The sequence below is a fragment of the Phalacrocorax carbo genome, chromosome 6 (genome assembly GCF_963921805.1).
Source record: "Phalacrocorax carbo chromosome 6, bPhaCar2.1, whole genome shotgun sequence".
Taxonomy (NCBI): domain Eukaryota; kingdom Metazoa; phylum Chordata; class Aves; order Suliformes; family Phalacrocoracidae; genus Phalacrocorax; species Phalacrocorax carbo.
In genome coordinates, this window is record NC_087518.1 from 8,911,024 (window position 1) to 8,934,235 (window position 23,212).

General features: G+C 44.9%; 1 protein-coding gene across 2 annotated transcripts in view; it reads right to left on the reverse strand.

Moving 5' to 3' along the window:
• The window catches only part of SYNPR (synaptoporin), a 112,831-nt gene that overhangs the window by 7,566 nt on the left and 82,053 nt on the right, over positions 1–23,212 (reverse strand). For both annotated transcript variants that reach the window (XM_064453570.1, XM_064453571.1), the window contains one exon: positions 4,336–4,534. In XM_064453570.1, the coding sequence (XP_064309640.1) occupies positions 4,336–4,534 (199 nt within the window). The remainder of the gene's footprint in view (positions 1–4,335; positions 4,535–23,212) is intronic.

A 23,212-nucleotide genomic window follows, 5' to 3' on the forward strand; every position in this document is an offset into this window, starting at 1 on the left:
CACTTTTCTTGACTAAATAATTTTAAGTTTTTATATTAATTGATTGGAATACTAATAAAGAGACTTACATTTATACATGAATGCATGTGGTTTTTCATGGTCAATCTATAACTTCCCAAAGACAAACTTGAAGGCACACAGAGACAGAGTTGTCAGGGTGTGAGATTTTAAATGAAATATATATAGGGTATAGAAACTATGGGAAAAGTTAAAAGTCTGGGTGATGGGTACTGATACACATGTACTGTGACTTCTTTCATTTATGTTCCCACTCCAGAGATAAATGGAAGTGCCTACTCCTGATCCCCTAAAACCTCAGCCCAGGACTAACTGCTGAGTTGGTTACTCTCTGCTTGCAAGCAGCTGCATATATATAAATCTGAAACAGGGCATCAAGGCAGAGGTCCTTGGGGTGGTATTCCCAGGGTGCAGGTCATCTCTGCCCTCCCTGCAAACCAGCAAAGCCTCCCCAGGGTACGTGGCATTACACAAGTGGAAATCAGCTTAGGTTAGGCTTAGTGATGCAGATATACTGAAAACTGGTGAGATTTTGTACATCACATTCTTTAAAATCTAATTCACCGTCTCCAATCAATTTCTTTAAAGATGTTTCTGGCTCTTGAGCACTAATCAGTCATCTGAGAAACTGGCTTGCACTTGTAACCGCTGAGGCGAGCCCCCCCAGCTCCTCGCTGCACACGTGCATCGGGTGAGAGTTTGCAATGAAATTAAAATCACAGCTGCCATTTGCAGAGCTCAGAAACACATGGCACATATCTATTAGGTATTTAATCCCAGGTAGACTGCTGCCTCCTTCTTCCTTTAGGAACTGGGAATCCAAGCTCCTCTCTTAGGTGTATGTATCTAGTATGAACCCCCCTGAACGATCTCTCCATGGAGCCATTGAGACAAACAGAGGGCACACATGGCAAGGGCTCGATGCTGATAGCCCCGTGGGAAGGGGTGACTCCCACCTCCGTCGCAGACGAGTAACACAACTGGGGCCCTGTGTGACCGAAAGGAAGACTTTTATCCCCAAAACCTGACAGGCAATGTTAGCAACAGACATGGCTCACTGCAGAGTGAATAAAACATGCCTGTGCCGTCCAAACTGCCATGGAAGGAGTTAACGGCTTCTCCTACTGGAAATATTTCCTTGCTATGATGTCTCACTTCACACTGAACATTAAAATATTTTTCTACAGTTAAAGTGATGCTTTGCTGAGTTGGGTTTCCCTATATCTGTATAAACCAGATAAACTTGAAACACTTGTGACAAATTTTCTCTGCAAGTTTCTTGTGACTTAGTGGTCATTAAATTCTCTATAATCATATTTTCTGCATCCAGTCAGGCCACTGCTAGTTGGTAATGCATTGATGGTGCTCTGACTGCCTGTGCAAGGGTTTTTGAAAAAAATATCTTAAAATTTCAAGTGAAAGGGTTTTTCCCCCCTCTCCCCACTTCTCCTGCTATGCCCCTTTTTAAAATCCTGAATATTTGTCAGGAGGAAAGGCAGCCAGCTCTGAGAGGGTGCCACTTAAAGGCAGATGTCACCCCAGACTGAGCAGATATCAAGCCAAGAGGAAGTACAAGGCTTAAAATGGGAATGGTTTTAAATACGGGATTGTGATCAGGCACTGCATCAGAAGCAAGGACAGATGAAACCATGATCTTCTAACTCTACACTAAGAGGCAAAAGACTGGTACTCTGGAAACCCCGCCTGACACACGGTGACGAGGAAGGAGCAAGGACTGCCCTGCCACCGGCACCAACACGTGCTGAGTGACTGCTGGCTGGACTCAGGCGTGCACAAAGCACGTGGGATTTCTGCAGCATTTTTCTTTGTGAGGAACAACCTCGGGGATGAGACATACTCACACATCTGATCTGATATATGTGTGATCTTGCTGGGTATGCCAGCTCAGTGTAGCATCTGCCTGGAGCTGGAGGATGTGTCACCTGCGTCCTTTGCACAATATGTTGCATCCTTCAGGTGAGCCCTGCAGCCATGGGAAGCTGGTTTTCACTCTGAGTTACCCTTGAATTCCTCCTGGCTACAGCTGCATGCTTTTTCTCTGCCTGGGGCTCTGCATTTTTCCTACATCTCCACTGCACAGTAGAACCCACACCCTGTCCCAGTCAGGCTGTGGTGCTGCAATCATTGCACTGGGCAGCCTCCGGGGAGACCAGCAAGGATGGGGGCCAGGTGAGAAAGGTTTGGGTTTTTTTTCCCCTAAAAATACCCAACACAGAGCTGGAAGTGCAAAGGAGATGCTGGTTTGTGTGGCTGGGGCAGATGGGACTCCCCTCCTGGCAGGTGTAAGCTGAGCATAACCTTCAGCCACTTCCCAACACCACTCACTGGCAGGAGCTGCTTTTGCTGTAGGACAGGCTCAGAAGCATCTTTATGTTCTAAACAAATGAGGTAATTTAGGCTTGGTTTAAAGACTGGGAAATTGCAAACAGAGGCTTTGGTAACAGACACCGGTTAAATTTAACCTGTAGATTCAATTACAATCCATTACACAGAACAAAGCAAATCAATGCCACATTAATGCTGTAGCGGATTGTACCATGCATCCTGTGACAAACATGACTGCAGCAGCTGATTCAGGGAAGTCCTGAGCAACAGCAAACAGCCACATCATGATCTGACATACTAGTATTATTTTTTCTTTCCTTTTTCTGTTGCTACACAGGACAGCGTGGTTGGTCAGAAGAAAGAATTATTTTCTGCAAGAAAACTAAAATGTCAGATCTCTGCAACTAATTCTTTGATGAGACAGTTTGAAATGAGATATTACTTGATATCAACTGAACCAAGCAGAAACAAGGCACTTTATTTATTCTGTGTTTCTGTAGGGACCCCTTTATCTTGCCTCTTCTACCTCTCCTATGTGAAGAGCTCCCCTCCTTTCCTCATGATTTTCTAGGGAGAGAGGAAAGGTCCCAACAACCCCCAGATGAAGAGGATTCATTTCCTTTGATGTGGAATGAGAATTTTTCCTTCTGTAACAATTAATCGGTTTTGAATTATGCAAACTTAATTAAAACAACTCATGTCTTGCAGTAGGAAAATCTTTCCCTCAAAACTCCACGATGCTAAGTTTACCTACCTAGAGTTTAATCTTCTGCTTACTGTTACTGTAGTTATTTCCTTTAACAGGTACAGCCCTTCTGCATTGGTGATTTATTTTCCTTTCTGTTATATTTTCCTGATGCTCTTTATTGTTGGCTTTCAGTCACTTAAGGCACAAGTCTCAGCCAAATATCCGGTTTCCGTCAGTCATAAACTTTACGTTTTTCTGAAATCCACAACTCACTCTTTCCTTACATCAATCCCTGCTCAACTCCCCCACCTCCCCTTTGAATGGCTCTCTTCACATCAAGACTTCAGAGAAATATTTCCTCTAGCTTAGCGTAAGGGAGAGGAAATCCTTGCAGTTTATGGAGGAGAGGGTTGCCCGTGGAAGGGAAAGCGTGATGCAGCCCTACAGCCCGCAGATGCAGACACCTGACCCAACTTCAGCACAGGGGAGGATCAGCACACAGCCCTTAGCAGCCTAGCAAGGCCAAGGGGTTTATCACGGAGCGTGATGTGCTGACAGGTAGCAGACACCTGGAACAAAATAGCTCCCACTGCCTTTACAGTCTTGATTTATGAGAAAATGAATGCACAGGAGCACTTTTTATCACAGGCCTTCAGGAATCAGTAAAAAGAAAAATAAAGGCACAAACAGCCACAGCTTGATGGATGTATAAAATGATAACTGGAAAGTGAGGAGCCTCATAAACCAGTGGAGACTCAAAAGTGCTGGGAGCCTAGGGTAATACTGAAAAACTAGCCTCATAATTGTCCAAAGCAAAATCATTTGGCTGAACCCAGCAGTAATTAGCAATAAGCAATCTCCCTGGCTAGGCTCTGGTCAAGGGTGTGGTTTCATTTGTCTGCTAGGATGATGCCAAAGATCTCCTCTTCCAGTTTTTCCCCACCAATGAAGCTCTGCTGTCCCAGACATGGCTCAGACCCTGATCCTCCAACCACCCAGCTACATCCTCATTCTTTGTGTGAACATCATCACTGCAGGCAGTGGGAGAGAAGCAGGGAATCCCACACGTACATATGGGATTGGGACTATACTCCACCTGTATATAGTCTCTGTTACCCTTGAGGCTAAAAGTTTAAATCACCATTAAGATATCGAAGCAGGGGAATACAGAGATGCATTGGGCATTGGACCACTTGGATATCCCAGACCGTGCCACAGCCTTAACCACCAAAAAAGCAAGAGATTAAGACCTACATCTGAAAACGCTGCAAATGCACACTTACAATTAGAGGCCCTCTGTTGTTTTCACGGTACTTGTTCTGGAAGAAGATATAAACCACGGTGGCAGCCAGGGAGTAGAGGAAGGCAAAGACTGCAATGGTGACAAAGAACTCTGCCGAAGAGGAGAAGTCCCCTATCAAGGAGAGCTTTTCTCGGTGCTTGCCTTCACAAGTGGGAACATCGAAATTCACTTGATACAACCTGGAAAACATCCCAAAGAGCAGCAGGTGAAGTACAGAAAAAGGAAACTGTTACCTGAATAAAGATATAAATACATTTGCTCTGTCTCCCTATCCCATTCCTGATGCACATTGATCCCCAGCTCGAATAACTGGCTCTATAAGTAGTTGTGCGGGCTGTGCTCTCCAGAGCTGCTTATACGTGTGAGGTTACTTCCATGCAGGCACCTACGTGAGACTGAGGACCTGAATCTATCTTTTGATCAATCTCAGAGAAAAGTTGATGTTCTAGTGGTTTGGTACACCCCCACCCCCCTTCCTCTCTGGGGTTTTGCCATGGCAACAACTGAAAAAGGATAACATAAGAAACAATTTGAACCTCAGATTCTTACAATCAAGGCAGCAGAAAACAGGTCGTATCCTCTATATTAAGGCTATGGGATACTTGTATTTGGAAGCTCACAACTTCCTCATGTAAAATAGCTTAGTGCACAGCTACCTATGGCTATTAGCCCATGGGACTGTGAGCCACAAAGTGCCTCTACATTAAAAGCTTTTAAAACCAAGCTGCAGCAGAAATACACAACTTGGGTCAGAGAAACAGTCTGTGTGCCCTGGTTTAAGCAATCAAAGCCCTAACCTTGTACTCGCACAATCAGCGACTGGGCTAATAGGTTTGTGGTTCTGTCTGGCAGCTCTTGCTAGACCTTTCTTTGCTCTAATGATTTTGGTTTCTGATTCAGAAAGAGAAAGGGGATCCTTGGAGGGGGTACTGTGGCTGGTCCTGTTGCATGGCCCAGATTAGCATCACTGGGGACATGGGGCCCAGCAAGGGATCACGCTGTTCTGCTCTGCACAGGGAGAGCGGAGGGGATGAAGCCAGCAGCAAGTTAACAGCAGCAATTAAAGAAGTTATGATCTAGTGCAGAGAAAGGATGAGGCCTTCTGGGAGACATTCCTCTGCTCAAGGGCAATTAATGTGTGCAACAGCAAGCCAACAGCAGCAGCAGCCATAAATATATGACTAAATAAAAAGTTAGGTCCCCAGAGGGAAACCAAGTACCCGCAGTAGAAATCACAGAAGATGGATTAATGGACGTTGGAGGATTGCATGGCTTTTTGCCTTTCCTGGTCCAAACTAAATGTACCCGAACATGTAGGCAGAACCTTTTCATCAGCGGTTGATGCATAACGCCGGTTATTTGCCTCAGGCGTTTTCTTCCCTCAGCTTCTGTCGCTATAGTAGTGGTGGGATGAAAACAAGAAATGCGTCTGCCTAGATTGCGGAGATGAGCAGCAGCTGACTCGCCTCCCCTATGTGAACACAGCAAAGACTGATGAAAACTGAACACTTCAGAGAGACTCCAACGCTCATGATCAGACAGTTTCCTGACTTGGTTTCAAAGCTTCCTGGCATCAGTGTGAACACACTTTTCATCAGGGCTTATTGTTCTTTCCTAAAGTAGGGGGGAAAACGGGGAAGGAAGATTTCCTAGCGCCTGTCATGCCAATTCTGCAGCCAGGAGAGAAAGTGGCTTTGCTTTATCCATCACTAGGATTATGGAAAGATTTGAAATGCATGATTTTCATGGTCAGAAAAGAAAGTTTTCTCTGCTTTCCTCACGCACAGCTGCTTGGGCATTGTATTGACATGGCTGGGGGCTGACCTACTGGAAAGCGGCTCTTTTGAGAAGGACCTGGGAGTGCTGGTTGACAACAAGCTGACCATGAGCCAACAATGTGCCCTTGTGGCCAAGGCCAACAACATTCTGGGCTGCATTAAAAGGAGTGTGGCCAGCAGATCAAGAGAGGTTATCCTCTGCCTCTACTCTGCCCTGGTGAGTCCACATTTGGAGTACTGTGTCCAGTTCTGGGCTCCCCAGTTTAAGAAGGATGTGGAACTCCTTGAGCAAGTCCAGCAGAGAGCTACCAAGATGATCAGGGGACTGGAGCATCTCCCTTATGAGGAAAGGCTGAGACACCAGGGTTTGTTCAGCCTGGAGAAGAGATGACTAAGGGGGGATTTCATAAATACCTATAAATATCTAAAGGGTGGGTGTCAGGATGATGGGACCAGGCTCTTTTCAATAGTGCCCAACGACAGGACAAGGGGCAACGGGCACAAACTGGAACACAGGAAGCTCTACCTGAACATAAGGAAAATCTCCTTTCCTGTGCGGGTGCCAGAGCAGTGGCACGGGCTGCCCAGGGAGGCTGTGGAGTCCCTTCCCTGGAGACATTCAAACCCCGCCTGGACGCGGCCCTGTGCCCCCTGCTCTGGGTGTGCCTGCTCAAGCAGGGCGTTGGATGAGATGATCTCCAGAGGTCCCTGCCAACCCCCCCATTCTGTGATTCTGTGACATAGAATAAAACTGGGAACCTGCTTCAAAACCCCTGGAAAACAGTGGCAGCCTCCGTGGAGTTTTGGACTGTGAGGGAACTTGGCCCATCCCTCCTTCCCCAGAAGAATGCAATGCTGTGCAGCCAGAGACTGTGCTCACAGCCCTCCTCAGCTCCTGTTGTCAGGGCTTGAGGCTGGGTTCAAGCCAGGTTTCACCTTGCACCCAGCCCATGGGGCTGCAGCCCAGGGCAGGGACGACACCTGTGATGGTGTGCAGAGCCAGGCTGGGGACCATCCTACGCTCCCATGCAGTGGCAAAGCTGGGGTCCCCAATCAGCCCAGACTTTGCAGCTCAACATAAAAGCATTCAAGGCTGGGTGTGGGGTTATTTTTGTCTGGTTTTTTTTTTTCTCTCCCCTCTCTCTCCCCAGATGCTTAAGTAAGATTTTCTGGTTCTTCAATAATTAATCACATGTGCTGTGTTTGTACGGCCACACTCAGGTACTGCAGCTGCCTTTTAAGGGCCCCGCTGCAGCGTGCAGTATCTGCTTTTCCAGCTAAGCACAGCAAGAAGGCTCAAGCCCCTCACAGGAAAGCCAGGCTTCGCTGTGATGATGGGAGCTCCACGGTTTTATGTTACCACCTCACACTGCAAATAGGCTTTAGAGAATTGCTCTGGCCCTCACATTGCTTTCACAAGCACTGTGGAACTGAGATGAGCTACATTAAATACAATCTGATTGCTTTGGGGGGAGAAAAAAAGAAGAACAAGGCAGTTCTGCATTCATTTTAGTGTGTAAAACACGTCTTTAGGGTGGTTGGTTTTTTTTCTCCCCTGGAGTCCTGAAATAGCTTGCCGGGCAACGCATGGTGATGCAAGTAGCAGTTCAAACTCCTGCACATACCAAAGATGAAATAACTTAAGGAATGTTTCTACCAAGATTTAGACCAGGAGTTCCTGCCCACCCCCTGCACCTCCAGCTGGCCTCAGCCACCACAGCCCCATCCCATCTAATCACCAACAACCTACCAGCCTTTCTGAAACATGGTAAAGTAACTGAGATCACTTTCCTTTTCCATTCCCTGTTTTCCTGACTACACCTTAGTTCTGAATCATGATAAGCCAGAAAAAAATGTTCATATATTATACTAACATCTTACTCGTATCTTCCCAGCAGTGCTTTTGTGGCCAAGCATCTGTCAGTGAACCAGATGACAGAAGCCTTCTTCCATCAAGTTATTTTTATTCACTTGCTTTTCTTTTTAGATTTCCCTAGCCTCTAAGAGGATGTGCAGTAATTGGTGTCTCTTGTGGCCACCTCACCTCTGCCCAAACAACTGAGATCTCAGTTGTGCAAAGGGCCCCAGAATAGACCATGATTCAGCCCTGCGAAGAGGAGGCAGTGGCAAGGAAGACAGGCGAGCGACCCAAGCCCTGGGGTGGTTAGGGTGGATGCTGACTTCACAAGATGCATTTGAAAAGTTTCTTTAAAGCAGGGGAGGATCAGTGACGAAAACCCAGTTTTACTAATCGAAACCTCTTTGATCTGGAATGGCATCTCAGAGAGAAAGCCCTGATTTTTCCACTGATGTTGCAGAGTCAGCCTTTCTGGGGGCAGGATGGCTTGGTGATGACTCACAAAAGATTAATTGTCTCTACCTCTGCCTCCCACCTTTGATGTAATTCTACCTGTTCTGCCTCTTACTTCCTCTAACTTATTCTTCTTTCACCTTCTTTTATCTCTCGTTCTTTACACCCCACCTTTTCCTTCAAATCATCCTTGGCCAGTGTTCATTCTGCTGCTTTTCTATCTCCAGCACCACCCCTGCCTTTCACCTTTGCCTTCCATCTCCTAAACAAAATCAGGAGCCCCGAGAGTGACCCTTTGCAATCACGCCCTTTGCGCTTTGTTAACATCAGAGCAATACTGTTGGGCTGCATTAGCAGAAGTTATTTTCACTGATTGATGGATGATGCAAATAAGGAACACTTCAGTAATAAACTTACCCAATTAGGGAAAAAAAGTAATGAAAAACCTTTCCCCCCAAGTTCCTCCAAAAATGAGCTGGACAGCACTTTTTGCCTTGTATTGCACTTAGTATTGTTATTAATTCACAAATAAAGCTGATGACTCAGGAAGGAGACCTGGCAGCCCACACTCAGCAGAGCAGCACTAAGGTCAGCCTCGCCGCTCATCGCTGCTGACACCATCCCCTTTGCCTGCTGGGTCTGTTTGTTAACAACAGCCACCATTGCCAAGCCATCCAGGTCTGAATTCCCTCAGATTCACTTGACTCTGAAGCCAGTCCACCAAAGACAGTCAGGTTTCACTGATGAAGTCACAGTAATTAAGGGCTTCTGAGGTTTCTTCTACCATTTGGCAAACTTTCCTTTGCCGTGGGAAATATGATGACAAGACAGCTGTATTGTCTAGCTTGACAAGATCAAAAGAGGGCAGGAATGTTTTACAGTAAAAAAAAAAAGATTTTTACATTGTTCCACAATAGCAAAGAGCAGTTACGTTTTCAGACACTAATTACCCCTGCTCTGAAAACAATACATGAAGCCAGACATGCCGAACAAAGCTACAGCTGTTACATGTGCGTGGGGGAGCAGAAGCTGTGCTCTCTCCATATAAACGTGAAGTTGCCTTTAATTCCTGAACTTCCTTAGTACAATATTCAAGGCAGAATTTGCTTTTAATTATAGCCCCTCTTTTTTTTTTTCCAAGCAGCCCAGTCCACCTAATGATCCTTGAGCACAAAAATGGTCAGAGCCAACCACCCCAAAGACCTATCTTGTCCCGTGTCCCCAGCAGACACAGAAGAGCATGCACCAAGTGACCTAATGTCATCTGACTCACAAAACCTCCCCCTTTAGCAATGCACACAGGGCTTAGACTTGAAGCCAACAGAACATGCAATTAACGGCAAGTATGTGCTCAAGTATTATTGATGAACCGGCACAGATTTCCTCCCCTGGGCTTTGATCAGTGCCTGGATTAATAAATAACAGATATAGTTCTGCCTCCGAAAATTCTCAATGGGGGTTAGTGTTCCTCCGTTCCTTTACTAGGACGTGGTGAAAAACAGGCAAGAAAAAAAAAAAGAAGCTGTTTTGGCAGGTTGTCCTATTTTCTGAAAATAGCATCTTGTCATCCACCCCCCAGCCCGTCTATGACATGCTTGAGCAAAATCTGCAACACCCACACATGTGCTTGCAAAAATCCAGAGATCCATTATCCTTTCATTGGGCTTTAATTCCCCCTCACTTGTTTCTGGTCAAAACTGTCAATTGCATTTACTGTCTGCAAAGCAATGAGAGAAATACACCACTGGAAATTAGTTACTGCAGGTAGCACTTGTGGAGGAATTTGTTGTGAAATGTTTATCTTGGCTGATGATCTCCAAAATGAGGGAAAAATGAAATTTCAAAACACAGTAGTGAAATGCTGAAATGCACAGGGCCCCTTAGCGAGTCAAACTTCTCTAGTCAGGCACAAGAACAGGACAGGGGGTTTTGCCTGGGATACAAAGTAAAGGCGTTTCTTTTAGCTAGCCCTGGAAAAACCGTGGCTCCCTTGTTCCAGAGGACTGCGCTGATGTACTTGCACACCGGTGCCTCCAGCCAGCCAGTCCCTGGGCAAATGTCCCTTCTCAAGGTGCCAAATACGGATATTTTTTTGTAGGTTTAGTGGAAGAACACTAATAAATGGGAGCCTTTTCCTCTCACAGCAGAGCTCATCATTCCCATAAGATCTCTCTAGAGATGTTTGTTCCACCTTGAGAAAAGGAGGCTCAGAGGGGATCTCACCCCCATGTACCAGTACTTAAGGGGTAGCTACAAAGAAGATGGAGACTCCCTTTTTACACAGAGTCACAAGGAGGAACGGACACAAGTTGCTCTTGGGGACATTCCGATTAGACACCAGAGGGAAATTTTTCACAGTGAGGACAGTCACCACTGGAATAATCTCCCCAGGGAAGTGGTTGACTCGACCACATTGGACACTTTTAAGATTAGGTTGGACAGGGTGCTGGGCCATCTTGTCTAGGCTGTGCTCTTCCTAGAAAGGTTGGACCAGATGATCCCTGAGGTCCCTTCCAACCTGGGATTCTGTGATTAGTTGCATGAAGAAAAATATTTTTAAAGTAACCTTTAATACTCAGGTGAAAGTAGAAATCTGCCTGAGAAGGAAAGGTCTCTAACGAAATCAAGGTCCGTTGACTCTTCCAACACCCTTCACAGCCTGCTCTCAAGGAGGAAGCAATGCACACAGTGCTCCTCACTGCAAAGAACATTTCTCCTGGTGCCAGGCATCCCCGGATGTTCAGTGCTAAATCCTGGCTATCTGAGAGGCTGCCCCCACAGCAAGGAACAGGCTACCTTCCAGCCTTCGGGAAGGTGGATGGAGCTGACCTCTGCAGCTTTCTCCTCCTCCCCCCAGACCTGGTCTCTGAGGACAGGCTCCTGAGGAGGGGAACCCTGCAGCAGTGACGCCACACTACGAGCTCTCATACACACTGTGAACTCTTGCAGAGGGAGCCACTGCTAAGCAGTTGCTCTCAGTCCACATTTTTTTGCCAGTTATAACCCTTATCCAGTAATTCCCACAGGATCCGAATCTTTGCATCCAGGCATCCTGGAGCTGTTGAAGCCAGCCTTTTTGGGGTAGCCAGCCTGTTAATACCACCTTTGAACAGTGTGAAGTCGTTAATGAAGTTCTCTCCAGCTCTTCAAAGTCCAGTAGCTGAAATGTTAATAGAGCCCTGGACAGTTGGGATGTTACGGGCTTAGCGCAGCAGCCCTTTTGCACCTGTGATGTTCTGGCAAAACCAGAGTTTTCCACCCCTTTGCTAACAGCCACAAAACAGTTTCTCACCCCAAGCCTGCTCTGTAACAGCTCTTTTCCCAAGATGAAGAAATTACCATTTACTCAAGCATTCTTGTCCCCCACCTTTCCCACTGCCCATCTGCCACAATGCACATCCCAGTGCTGCTTGCATATGCCACAGCCATTCGAAACTGTGAGGTGCTTATTAATATTTCCTAACTGTCCCTGCAATTTTCCAGACTTCAATCTACCAGCCCCCAAAAAGCAACACCCTCTCCAGACTCCCCACCATCCAAGGGTGCCTTCAGTACCCTCCTCACCTTGGTCTCCTCCCCTTCCAGAGCAGCAGCACAGTAGGTTCTACCACATAGCTATTCCTATGAAATCAGTTCATTTTTCTCTGGAGACAGGAAACAAAAATAAAATTCTTCAGCTGACTCAGCAATCTAAGCTTGGTCTTTTGTTTCTTTGCTTTCTAAAGGAAGAAAGAATAGTTTGCTGATCAAAGAGTATTTGAAAGTATTTCACTTTGAACTTCTGTCCTCTCAATGAAACCTATCCATTTCTTCCAAAAAATATCCCAAAGCCCATATCTCTAGAATTAATCAATACAAGTAATTTCACACAAATACATACTTCATCTTGCAAACATTTATTCCTAACTCCTGTCCTGGACATTTGAATATCCTAAAGATGTCCCCTTTGTCACAGATGTCTTCAGTGGCTCATACCCATCCAAATGCATGTCCATCACTAAAAACCACCAGAAGACACTGCTGGGAAGCTGACCAGGAAAGCTGTAGCAACCTAGATTCTCTTCTGATTTATGTCCAGTCAAAATAATGGAAAATATTTCCCCCCCTCATATTTTCATTTTCTTAACTTGTCAGGTTCCCAGCTCTTACTCGCACATAGCTGTTGTGCAAACATTTGGCCGGTACTATTTTCCTACAGTACTGTTTTTAATAGGACAAGCTGTCAGCCACAGTTGCTGTCTCAACACACCACATTGCGTGCGCCGTGCTGGGAGAGGTGGTAATTCCTCCAGTGCTGGCAGCTCGGAACAGGCACGCCGTGATGCACTGCAACAAGTACGTCCTCTGCTCCGTCCCCCTCCACCTCATATCTCTTCTCCAATTAACACAGCAAGTCAGAGACCCTCTGAGGTGCTCGGGTCTCCGGGAAGGGAAGCTACAAAACCCTTTTGAGGATGGCGTCTAAAGACACGGGAATAGGGACAACCCCAGTGGTGGTGGGGAGAGGGCACCAGTGCCACACCTGCAGCTTGGGACCCCTCTTGCAGGACCTGCTCCCAGTGATTGTGTTTACAAAACTTTTGAAAAACAGCCCGCACAACAGCTTTGTCATGCTCCTGGAGGAAGAAATATCCCAGGCATGTGCCAGCCGTAGCAATGAACCTCCCCAGACTGTGCACATAACAGCAATGCAAAGCCTAGTACTCCGCCGTAGCACCAAAAAGGAAATAAAGCGGCTCATTTTAGAACACGCGCCGCCGGGAGCACTCAGAAAGCTGAGTGGGTGATCCCCAACCCCACTTCCAAGCCTACATCCAGACCCAGATTTATCTCCCGAGATATTTTCACAGCTCTTTTCGGAAACACACGCTTTTCCTTGCTGTGCAAGCAGAGCATAGCACTCAAAGACATGCTCTACTGGTTTTTACAAACCCATATACCATCCCAGATTGGGCACTTCCATTCCTTGTGGTACAGACTGGTGGCATTGCTCTGATTTCCCTCCACTTAGATATTTTATTGGGGTGAACTGCTTCCTAGTCACTGGGAAGCTTAGCTACTCTCTCTCAAGGAAGATAACCTTTGATTATCTTAAAAAAAAGTCATTGTGTCCATGGAAAAAGGCAAATGAGGAAGCCTGGAAATGCCACAGGCATGTATTTGCAATGCCACATACACAACGGTCCAACATTACCTGGTCCCACCATGAGATCCTGACTGAACCCATAGCTCTGTTGTCCCTCTTGCTGCCCTCTTCTCTGGACAGACGTGGGAAGCAGCTTCCAGACTAACAAGCCTCTGCCAGAGCAGAACAAAAGCATCCATCCAGAGAAATATCTACAAATATCTAAACATCTAGAGATACAATGAACAATAGAAAGCATAAAGCAAAGGCCTAAAAACCAGTCATTGATCGTAATAAGACCATTTCTGGGAAATGGGTGTATCAAATCCCTGGGCAGTGCATTTGTGTGGAGCAATGTAGGACTGCTGAGACCCCCTTCCTGCTCCCCAACATGCTCTGTTGTTGCTCACATTGCTTCACATTTGTACCACCTCCAGTTCACCCACAATGAAATGAGCAATGAACTCCACATGAAATCAATCCAAATTCTTGGGCATCACCTGATGTTCAGTCAGAACCACCTGAAAACATAAATCCTTTGCCCTGTGAGAAGCAGAGTTCACATACAGTTTAACCTAGGTCTATAAACCCTGAAAACAGTGATTTCACCTCTAAGACCAGCTGAGATGAATGCATGAGCAATTACAGAAGATGCAGCAATGTTTATTCCTTTGTATTGTATTTTAACATTATCTTTGTATTTTAACAATAATTTTCCCAAGTCTATGGTCCTAAGGTACTTAAAGCGATCAAGTTAAGTCCTCTGTAGAGTTTTAGGGGATGACTCCAATAAAACTCCCAGTCAAAATATTTTCATTTGAAGTACACATCAAATTCTTTTCTCGGGGAGCCCGTGGGCTCAGTCGCAGGCTGGGCAGCGCACAGGGCAGGAGCCAAGGCAGACCTGCGGGTCTGCTGACGGGCCTGCAGCCAAACTGCTGGCACCTTCACGCTAAATAACCCATGAAGTGTCACTTCTGGGAATCCAGACAGGACAGTGAGAGGTACCTCACCGACTGGGGCGATGCTGGATCGGGTTGGATGCCTGCCCTCTCCAGCCTCTATTGAATAGGAAGAAATATTGCATTAAACTCTTTGCAGATAAATTCATGTAGAAGCCAGGTGTGAGATGAGACCAAAGACATCCCACGTATTCAGTTCCCTACGGTCCTGGGGAAGCCTTCAAGGCTGCTGCACAGCGAATGCACATTTGGGAGCAGGAAAAAGGGGAAGAACATGTGTTTGATTGTCCCCTAGCTGGGTCATCACATGCTGTCTGGGGTATGGGATCAAACACCAAACAAAGCAAAGCTGAAGGGTTTCTTCTTTGGTTGCTTCTGTACTGACAGCATGAAAACGTGCAAAAAGAAATTTGCAAGGGAAGTTGTAAAAAGCCTGACTTTTAGAAAAAGCCTTTGTGGCAGGCACAGATAAAACACCATCGCTGCTCAATTCCGCAGAGACTATTCATGAATATATATTAAAATTTCAAATTGTGAAAAAGCTGCATATATTAAGAAATCCAAAAGTGACTTCCACTTTAAGAACAAATTCTGGCTAAATTATTAATGATGAATTTTTCTAGCATCAAAACAGTGTTAAGCATAAAATATAGCCTCTACGAAGCACAATAAACCAGTCTGGATCAATACCATCCAAATTAATCACAAAGCCAATTGTTTTGAGTGCCAAAAGGAAATTTTAACAAGGATTTAAGCAGCAGCGTTCTCCCTTCTCTGCAGCAGACACCATCTCCAGAAAGTTGCTACCACTTTCCTTCCCCATTTACTTACCAGCCAATTGCGTGTCTGAGCTCTGTGTTCATGCAATGTTTGTGCGTGGACATTTGTAACAGAAGACAACAGCCAACCAGTCTGAAGAGTTGCGAAGCAAGACAAGCCTCCTCTGTGGTGCCAGGCAGCACTCAAGGATGTGTTTGTTTCAAGTTTTAAGGGATTAAAACCACAAAGTAGAAGACGGAGAACACTGAGGATAGCAACTGAGAAGACCTCAACAGCTGGAAAAGTTGTCTTGTCTGCAGAGCTGCTGCCCCATGACGAGCCTACTGGCCGGAGCGATCAGCTGCTCCCTGGTCGCGCAATGGACCGGGGACTTCACAGTTTTACAAATATTGGCAGCCAGACCTTCGCTGACCTGCTCAAGCAGCATATCGTTGTGTGCAGCCAACACACCAGCGGCATGAATGAGCGAAGACTTTGCCACTTATGTAGCCACCCTTGGGCGGTGGCTTCTTGGCTGTGTACAAAATAGTTTGGCACAGAAGCTAAGCCAGTCAGATCAGCTAGCAAATTGTGGGGGCGGTGGGCGATCTTCATATGACAGAGTGCATCAGTTGTGCCAAGGACCACGTGCACAGGCTCAGCCTCAAAAAGAAGGTGAAGATGTGGCTGTATCAGATTTCTGGTGGTTTTCTATAGATCTCATGCAGGAACAAAGCATCAAGAGACTGGGAGCATGTCCCGGTCCCTCACTGCCAGGAAAAGGGTAGCTGCATTTAGGTGCAGTTCAAAAGTACAATCTGGCAGTAATAGCCGTGCTTTGGCCAAGTTGCCAATCTTGAAGATTTCTACAAAGTAGGTTTTGAAGATTGTATCTGGGGTCAGGAAGAGGCACTCAAAACTAGAAAAGCCACAAAGTCATCCTTATTTTATCTGTTTTAATCAGACCAGCAATGATTTCACCTAACTCCCTGACAACAGGAATCAAATGGTACATTGTGCTCACCGACAGCCTCTACTGTGGACCACAGCTGTCCAAGTACAAAAGCACAGACATTTTTTCCCATTCTACTATCCTCTTAGTCTAAAAAAACCCCAAACCATCCCACAGGACATGCAGGAGCAGAGAAAAAAACCAAAGACAGTATTCGCAGAGCTAGTGCGGTCCTTGAAGACCCATGAACACTGGAGAACACTGATTTGCAGATTTTAATTTCTTCAGTAGTCTGTAGCCATGCACAAGTAAAGAAAAATCAGATCAGGGCTCTGAATTATGGCATTCACTCTCTAATAATAACTGGAACTGGTTACAAAAATGTGAAATATTCTTTCCTATTAAAAACTATGTTCATTTAAAGCTGAAAAGAAATATATTTATTCTGCAGACCTGGATCACCTTTCCCCGACCCAGGAGACCATGTAAGAGCAAACAGCTCTAACTAAGCCAATAGCTCACTGATTAGAGTGCTCAGCTTGGCTATGCGAGTTCCACATCCAGGTTGCTTATGAACTTGCTTCAGTACAGACACTTTACCAAGGTCTCCAAAGCCTTCACTACCAGGGAAGCCATGTGCTGGAGCTGCACATTAAATAGTTCAGAGTGTTCTTGTGTTCATATCGCTATGGAATAAAATATTTTTACTGGGTTTCTATTAAAAAAAGATTTTGAAATTGGAGCTGCAGTTTTCTGGACAGCCCATAAATTACCAAAATGTACTAATAACAACTAAGAAAAAAGTCTGTATTTCCTAGTTAAAAATACATCTTAATGCTTTGGACAGCTTTGCATCATTAGGTCACATTAAACATGAAGAGACTTTTGTGAAGGTGTCACAATTAGATATATCTGTATCCTGAAGGATTTATTTCCTGATTTTTTCTCAGCAGGATGCAACAGTAGGCTCCTCACATCATTTCCAGTTTCCACTAACAGCAGTTAAAACCTTGAAGTCCTTGTCAGGCAAATCTATTCAACAAAAGGCCAAAATTAGGTATAAAAAGCACTGCTGAGATCAGGGTTTGAAACTGTTGTGGAAGAAGATAATTAAAGCCATGACCGAGCCCTTAGTGCCCAACCTGAAAAGCCAGTTTATATAATCGGGGTATTGATGAAAATCTCCAGCTTCACTGTTGTATTACTGAATGCCCTTCCTTGTCAGCTCAGATGTTAACCCCAGATCTGCAGTGCTGGATGAGGTGGCCACAGTTTAGCAAGAAAAGGGACTAAACTGATGCAGCTTTCATGGACCAACCAGTTGCAGAGCCAGAAGGGACCACTGCGACTGCACAGCCTGTGCTCTTCGCTGCCGAACTTCACCCGACCATCCTGCGACCCGTTTGTACAAAAGCACAGCTTTTCAAAGGGCACCAGGTTTCGATCTAAGGAGTTCCAGGATGGAGATTTCTTCCTTCATTAGGCTGGAACGGGTCACACAGAGTGTAACCAGTGCCTCTCACGTTCCCAGGAGCTCTGCCAAATCTGCCTGGGAACTGGGGCAGGCACATTTTGGCAGAGAGCACAACTGAAGCTAGTGCAACTTCTGCTGGCTTGCATTTGCTTCTGCCTACCCACAGAAGTGTTATGAGGCCACATTTTGCCTTTGTAGAAGGGGCATCGTCTGTGTGATGAACACGTGCAAATAAAACATGAACCTTAGGGAGTTTAACTGATTACTTTATTCCTTCCTATCTTCCACCCTCAACTGGTACAGCAGTCCAAGACAGCTGGGAGGAGAGCCTGCCATAGTCACCTGAAAGTCAGCATTGCAGGCAACTAAAAGACCTTCTATTTATCAACAGCTCCTGGTCTCCCAGCCATAATAGCCATTTATAATCTCTTGTTTTCCAAAATGTTTTCCACGGAATTCTGAAGCAAGATTTACTACAAATGGATAATGAAAAAAAGAAGGCTAGTACACTCTGGCACAGGAATGTGCTAATATTAACAGAGGCTTTTTCCAAAGAAAGATAGTTGCAAAGCACAGTGTTAAGCTTTTTCCTTAATTATCATCTGTAGCTTCTAAGTAGGCAATTTAGATCCGGCTGTCATATTTCAAATGAAAGACTAGCCTACCCATCGCATGCAGATGAGGCGTACATTTTAAAGGGTGCTCAATGGGAATGTCTTTAGTCAAATGAGAGGCTTAGTGAGTGAATGAAAAGCTCCCATAAAATACAATTTCCTTCTCCTTCAGAAGCAGGGATTACTTTGAGACAGTTTTACTAGCACACTGGAAAGATACTAACAGATGATTTAAAATAAAATGGAGAACAACATTTGTTTTACTCACTGCTGGTATTTAAAGATGTCCATAGACATATTCTTTCATCAGGCCCTCTCGTTAGCAGCACCAGGCAATCCCATGCTGTCCCACTAGTAACTATGGCTCAATTTTCCTAACACCTATGCACATACTTACCTTAACCATTGACTTAGGTGAGGCTGTGTTTAAAATTTAATCATATGATCCTCTGGGCCAATATTTTCCAAGTAGCTTGCAGGATGACAGCCACAAGAAAAGGCAACATATACTCCAAATGAATTCCCATGCAGCATTTAACTTGGGGATATCCTGTGTATGTAGGCTGGGCTAAAGCACCTCCAAAAGCTAACGGCAAAGATATTTTAGTTCAGGATCTGCCTCAAGACTTAACAGACAACACACTTATGGGACTGTATTGAAACGCTCCTCCCTTCCATTGCACTGCAGACCCCTGCAGCCCAACCCCTCCCTCCTAGTGCTCACCCCTACCACCGGCCCTGCGCAGCATCACCCTACAGCCAGGGTCTGAGTGAGGCATTCCTCCCTTGGTCAGGACAGGGATTTGCAGCAGTGAGGTAACCACAAAGCAGCGGGTGATAGCAGATAACATCTCTGGCCGGCAGTGTGCTGCCTGTCTGTGCAGCACAGCATCATGAGAGCATTTCTGCTAAGCAAAGTTTCATCTACATCAGTAACTGAAGCCCAGACATTTCAGTGCAACTCTTCCAGTTACAAGAAAAACACTAAGTTTGTGACCTGAACAATTATACAGCAAAAATCTTCTGTACAGACTTGGTAAGTCAAGCCTGACAACGGAGCTGGCAATCAAAAAGAGTTTGCTTTTAGGAGGATTGGTTAAAAAGCACTTTAAAATAATGAATATCAGCAAATATGTGCATGGCAGGTATATTATTCAACAACTTACTATCAAAGTAAAACCAATGAACAGCAAAATGCACAATAAAAATGTCGCTGGAATCAGTAGAAAATAATAAACAAATAAATAGGACCTTCATCAGGACCCTTAGTACAGAAAAAATATTGCTTCAGGGCACTTGGATGAGTGACAAATCTGATCTGAAAGGGTGATGGACTGCAAGAACAACAAATAATTCCAAGATGCTGATTCCCCCCACCCCCACCCCACCCCTCAGAATCATTACTGGGGTGAGGGTCAAGCTGATGAACATCCTAATGCTTGCCAAATTTGCAACAGATACTGTTCCAAGCACAGATCCTAATGCTGAGAAAAACTGCTAGTGTGGAATCAGAGCAATTTTTTCCTTATATGAACTTGTAAAACTTTTGAAATACATATACAGGTATCCAGAAGAAAGATTGATTTGTGTTTTAAAGCATGAAAAAGTAAAGAAATCCTTTGTGATAAAACTAGAAGTGGGTAGAAGAAGGGAGAGAAAACTCCAGGTGTTCATTTGAAATGGCCTTATGAAGATCCACTTGGATGAGTCTGGCAGGGTACGTAGAAAAGCATGGCTGAGCTTGAGGAGACACTGCTGGTGGGTACTGGGGTTTGGACTACAGGTTGCTTTGCACCTGACAGGGTGACTACAGCATCATGGATCTGGGTTACAGGAAGCTTAAATGAATCAGTGTAGTTGTACATGGGAAAAGCATCACCTTGTCTCCTATTCCAGGCGACACAGTGGAGCCAGATTTGGGTTCAATTACACAGCAGTGAGGTGGGGAGACTCCTCTGCAGTCACTGCACCCCAGTAGCACAAGCAGAGAGCAGAAGCCCCAACACGGGGTACCCCTCAGATGGGGAACAGCTCTGCCTCCCCACCCCCCTGCCACACAACAGCCCCGCACAGGTACCCTCCTCGTGGGCTTTTCTCTGAAGCGACCACTTCTCCCAGCGGTGCATAAGCACCACTGCACCAGCTTACTCTGATCATCTCCTCTAGCAATTAACGTACTTATCTGTATTTCCTCACTTCTTCCTTTTCAAAGGGCATAATAATCGAGGTCCAGAATTAAATTGGAAACAGAATGTGATTCTGGCACAAATGAGAAGCAGCCACCTTGTGCAGCAGGTTTCTTTGGGTGCTCCACATTTTCCTGCTGCCAGAGTTACAATGGCAGTAAGATAATGCAAGAGCCAAGCACAACTATCATTTTACCATAACTTTAATATTATTTCTTGATTTTTTAACTGTACTCTTCAAAACTCCCTGTCTGCTGGAACTAAAGATTACTCTTGAATACATTTACATTGTTTGCTGGAGACTTTTGCAACTTGTAGGTTGCATCTGAGAAAAATTTCAGTAAGAGGGTATGGAGATACTCCTTGGTTTGCAGGAACATCTGGAACTACCTGCTGTGAAGTGCAATGCTTCTTCAATACATTCAGGGCTGGCCTGGGGCTACATGAATTACTGATTTGAAGTCAGCTCCTGGCAATCAGTATGTTTTAATCACACATCCCCAGACTCCATCAGCACTGGTTTTGCACTCCTGCATCCTCCCTTTCTTTATCTACTGTGATGGGTCCCAGAAGCACATGGTCACAAGTGAGATGTCCCCCTTTCAGTCTGGAAAACTCCTTCCCCATTCTGATCTTGCTTTAGTGGGAACATTTCAATCTCATTTCCAAAACATCCAAGTTGTTCTTGTTTTGCCAAGCTGTCCTGTTGAGCCTTACACTTTTGTTTTCTTGCTTAAAGGTCTTGACACTTACTCATCAACTAGCCAAGGTCTAGCACTTCAAATTCTAGGAGAAAACAAAACCTCAAACTCACAGCAACATGAAGGAAAGCAGCTGCTAGCAGAACTGCATGGCTTTCTTCATTTCAAGTCAAGCTCAGAAGGCAGTGCTCAGGTATTCAACTGCTTCGGTGTCATTGCTGACAGCCACAACAGCACTGCGGTGTCAGATGCTCAGCAGCATCTCTCCTTCCACCTACACCTCCCTCAGCTGTCAACAATAATGAGAACACTGAAAGCATTTGAAAGGAAAATGCCATGTGAATACGGACTTATTCAGACCTGGATGCAAGGTAAGTGGTAGAAAATTCATCCTACCCACACAAAGCTTACATGCCCATGCAGGCGGATGAGCTTCAGGATTGGAGTCTTGATGAGGGGGCCTGACCTTAAAATGTGTCTGCTTCTTCCAAGAATATCAACTGCTCTAATATGAGATTTTACCTTTCCCAGCTAAGCTCACCTCTGTTTTTAGAGCATCCCTCTCCAACCTGTCAAAGGAGCAATGGAGAAAAGTGGAAAGAACAAATGTATGAGGAAGTCATGGGAATATTTAGATAAACAGTAAAACTACAGCAAGTTCCACAAGTAGCGCCTGGCCAGATTTTCCAGGCACACATCTGCTGCCCTACGTAGTCTGTACACATTTGGACACTTTCTGCATGTGTCTCAGGTTTGCTTGCAGAGTTCCAAATTGCATAAAAATTTAGTATCTTCATGCTTCTCCCAAAGCACCAGCTGGCTAAGTGTCATCTCCTTTCTCACCTGCAAATTGCAGGTATATTTCCACGATGTGGTCAGCCCTCCCACCGTACATGCCATACACCCAATCTTCAGGTGCAGGCTCCTCCTGTGTGCCACTCTGCCCTGAGCACACCCAGCCGCAGCTGGGAGCCACACAGACAGTTCAAGGGCCACCTACAGCCTCAGCTGGATCTCTTCACAAATAAATCCTATTTTGCATCAACTTTCCAACACACTGGAATCCTACAATTACTGTTTGCAGTTTTCTAATAAGCAAGACTGTGGGAAATTGCAGATCCAGCCACATCCTTCTAAAAAGCAATGGTTGACATGCCTGGTGTAACTCCAGGAAATACTTGCTGGCTGCTTCTCTCCGTTTTATTAACTTTCTACATAAAGTACTATTTTATAATCATGCAAATTAAAAGCACTCTACTGTAGGGTGTATTCTGTAATGAATGCTGAGGAGATGACCTATTTGGAAGTGAATCACATTACAAATTCACATAACTCAATTTTCAGGATCTCTCTCATGCATACTAAGCAGAAATGAAAGAAAATGCAGACAAGTTCCAGACAAAAAATAAACATTTGTAATACCAGAAAATGTGACTCTTTGGAGTAATAAAATGTGTGTCAAGGAAGAACAACAGTTCAAGGAATCAAATTCAGTTTCCATGGTTTGGAAGATGCTATATTTTACAGCATGTTAAAGAAGTAGATGCCATTACGTCTGGTCTGTGCATAGCAATCATAAGCAAAACAGCATGTGATTTCCCAAGGAAGCAAAATAATTTTAGAGTCACAGTGTACTGGGCCTGAGATTGGATTATGCATTCTTTTCTTAATCATCTCAATTCCTTAAAGAAATCACTTATACAGAAGTGAAAGGTTTCTAAGTGGACTTGACATCTTTAAAAACAGAACTGTGGATGTTCTCTTGAAGCAGGATCCTAAATGGCACGATTATTTTTATAAATATATTTATATATTTTAACCTCACTACAGCTTTCTGACTTACTTAAACAACATAAAATCTGCTTTCCTAGGTCACTAGGTTCCAAGGTTTAAAGTATTCAGGCACTGAGATATGTAGACAGGTAATTAGTAGAATTTTCAAAAGCATTTCAAAAATATGGTTCAAACTTGTTTTGTCTTTTGCTTCCCCTTCCC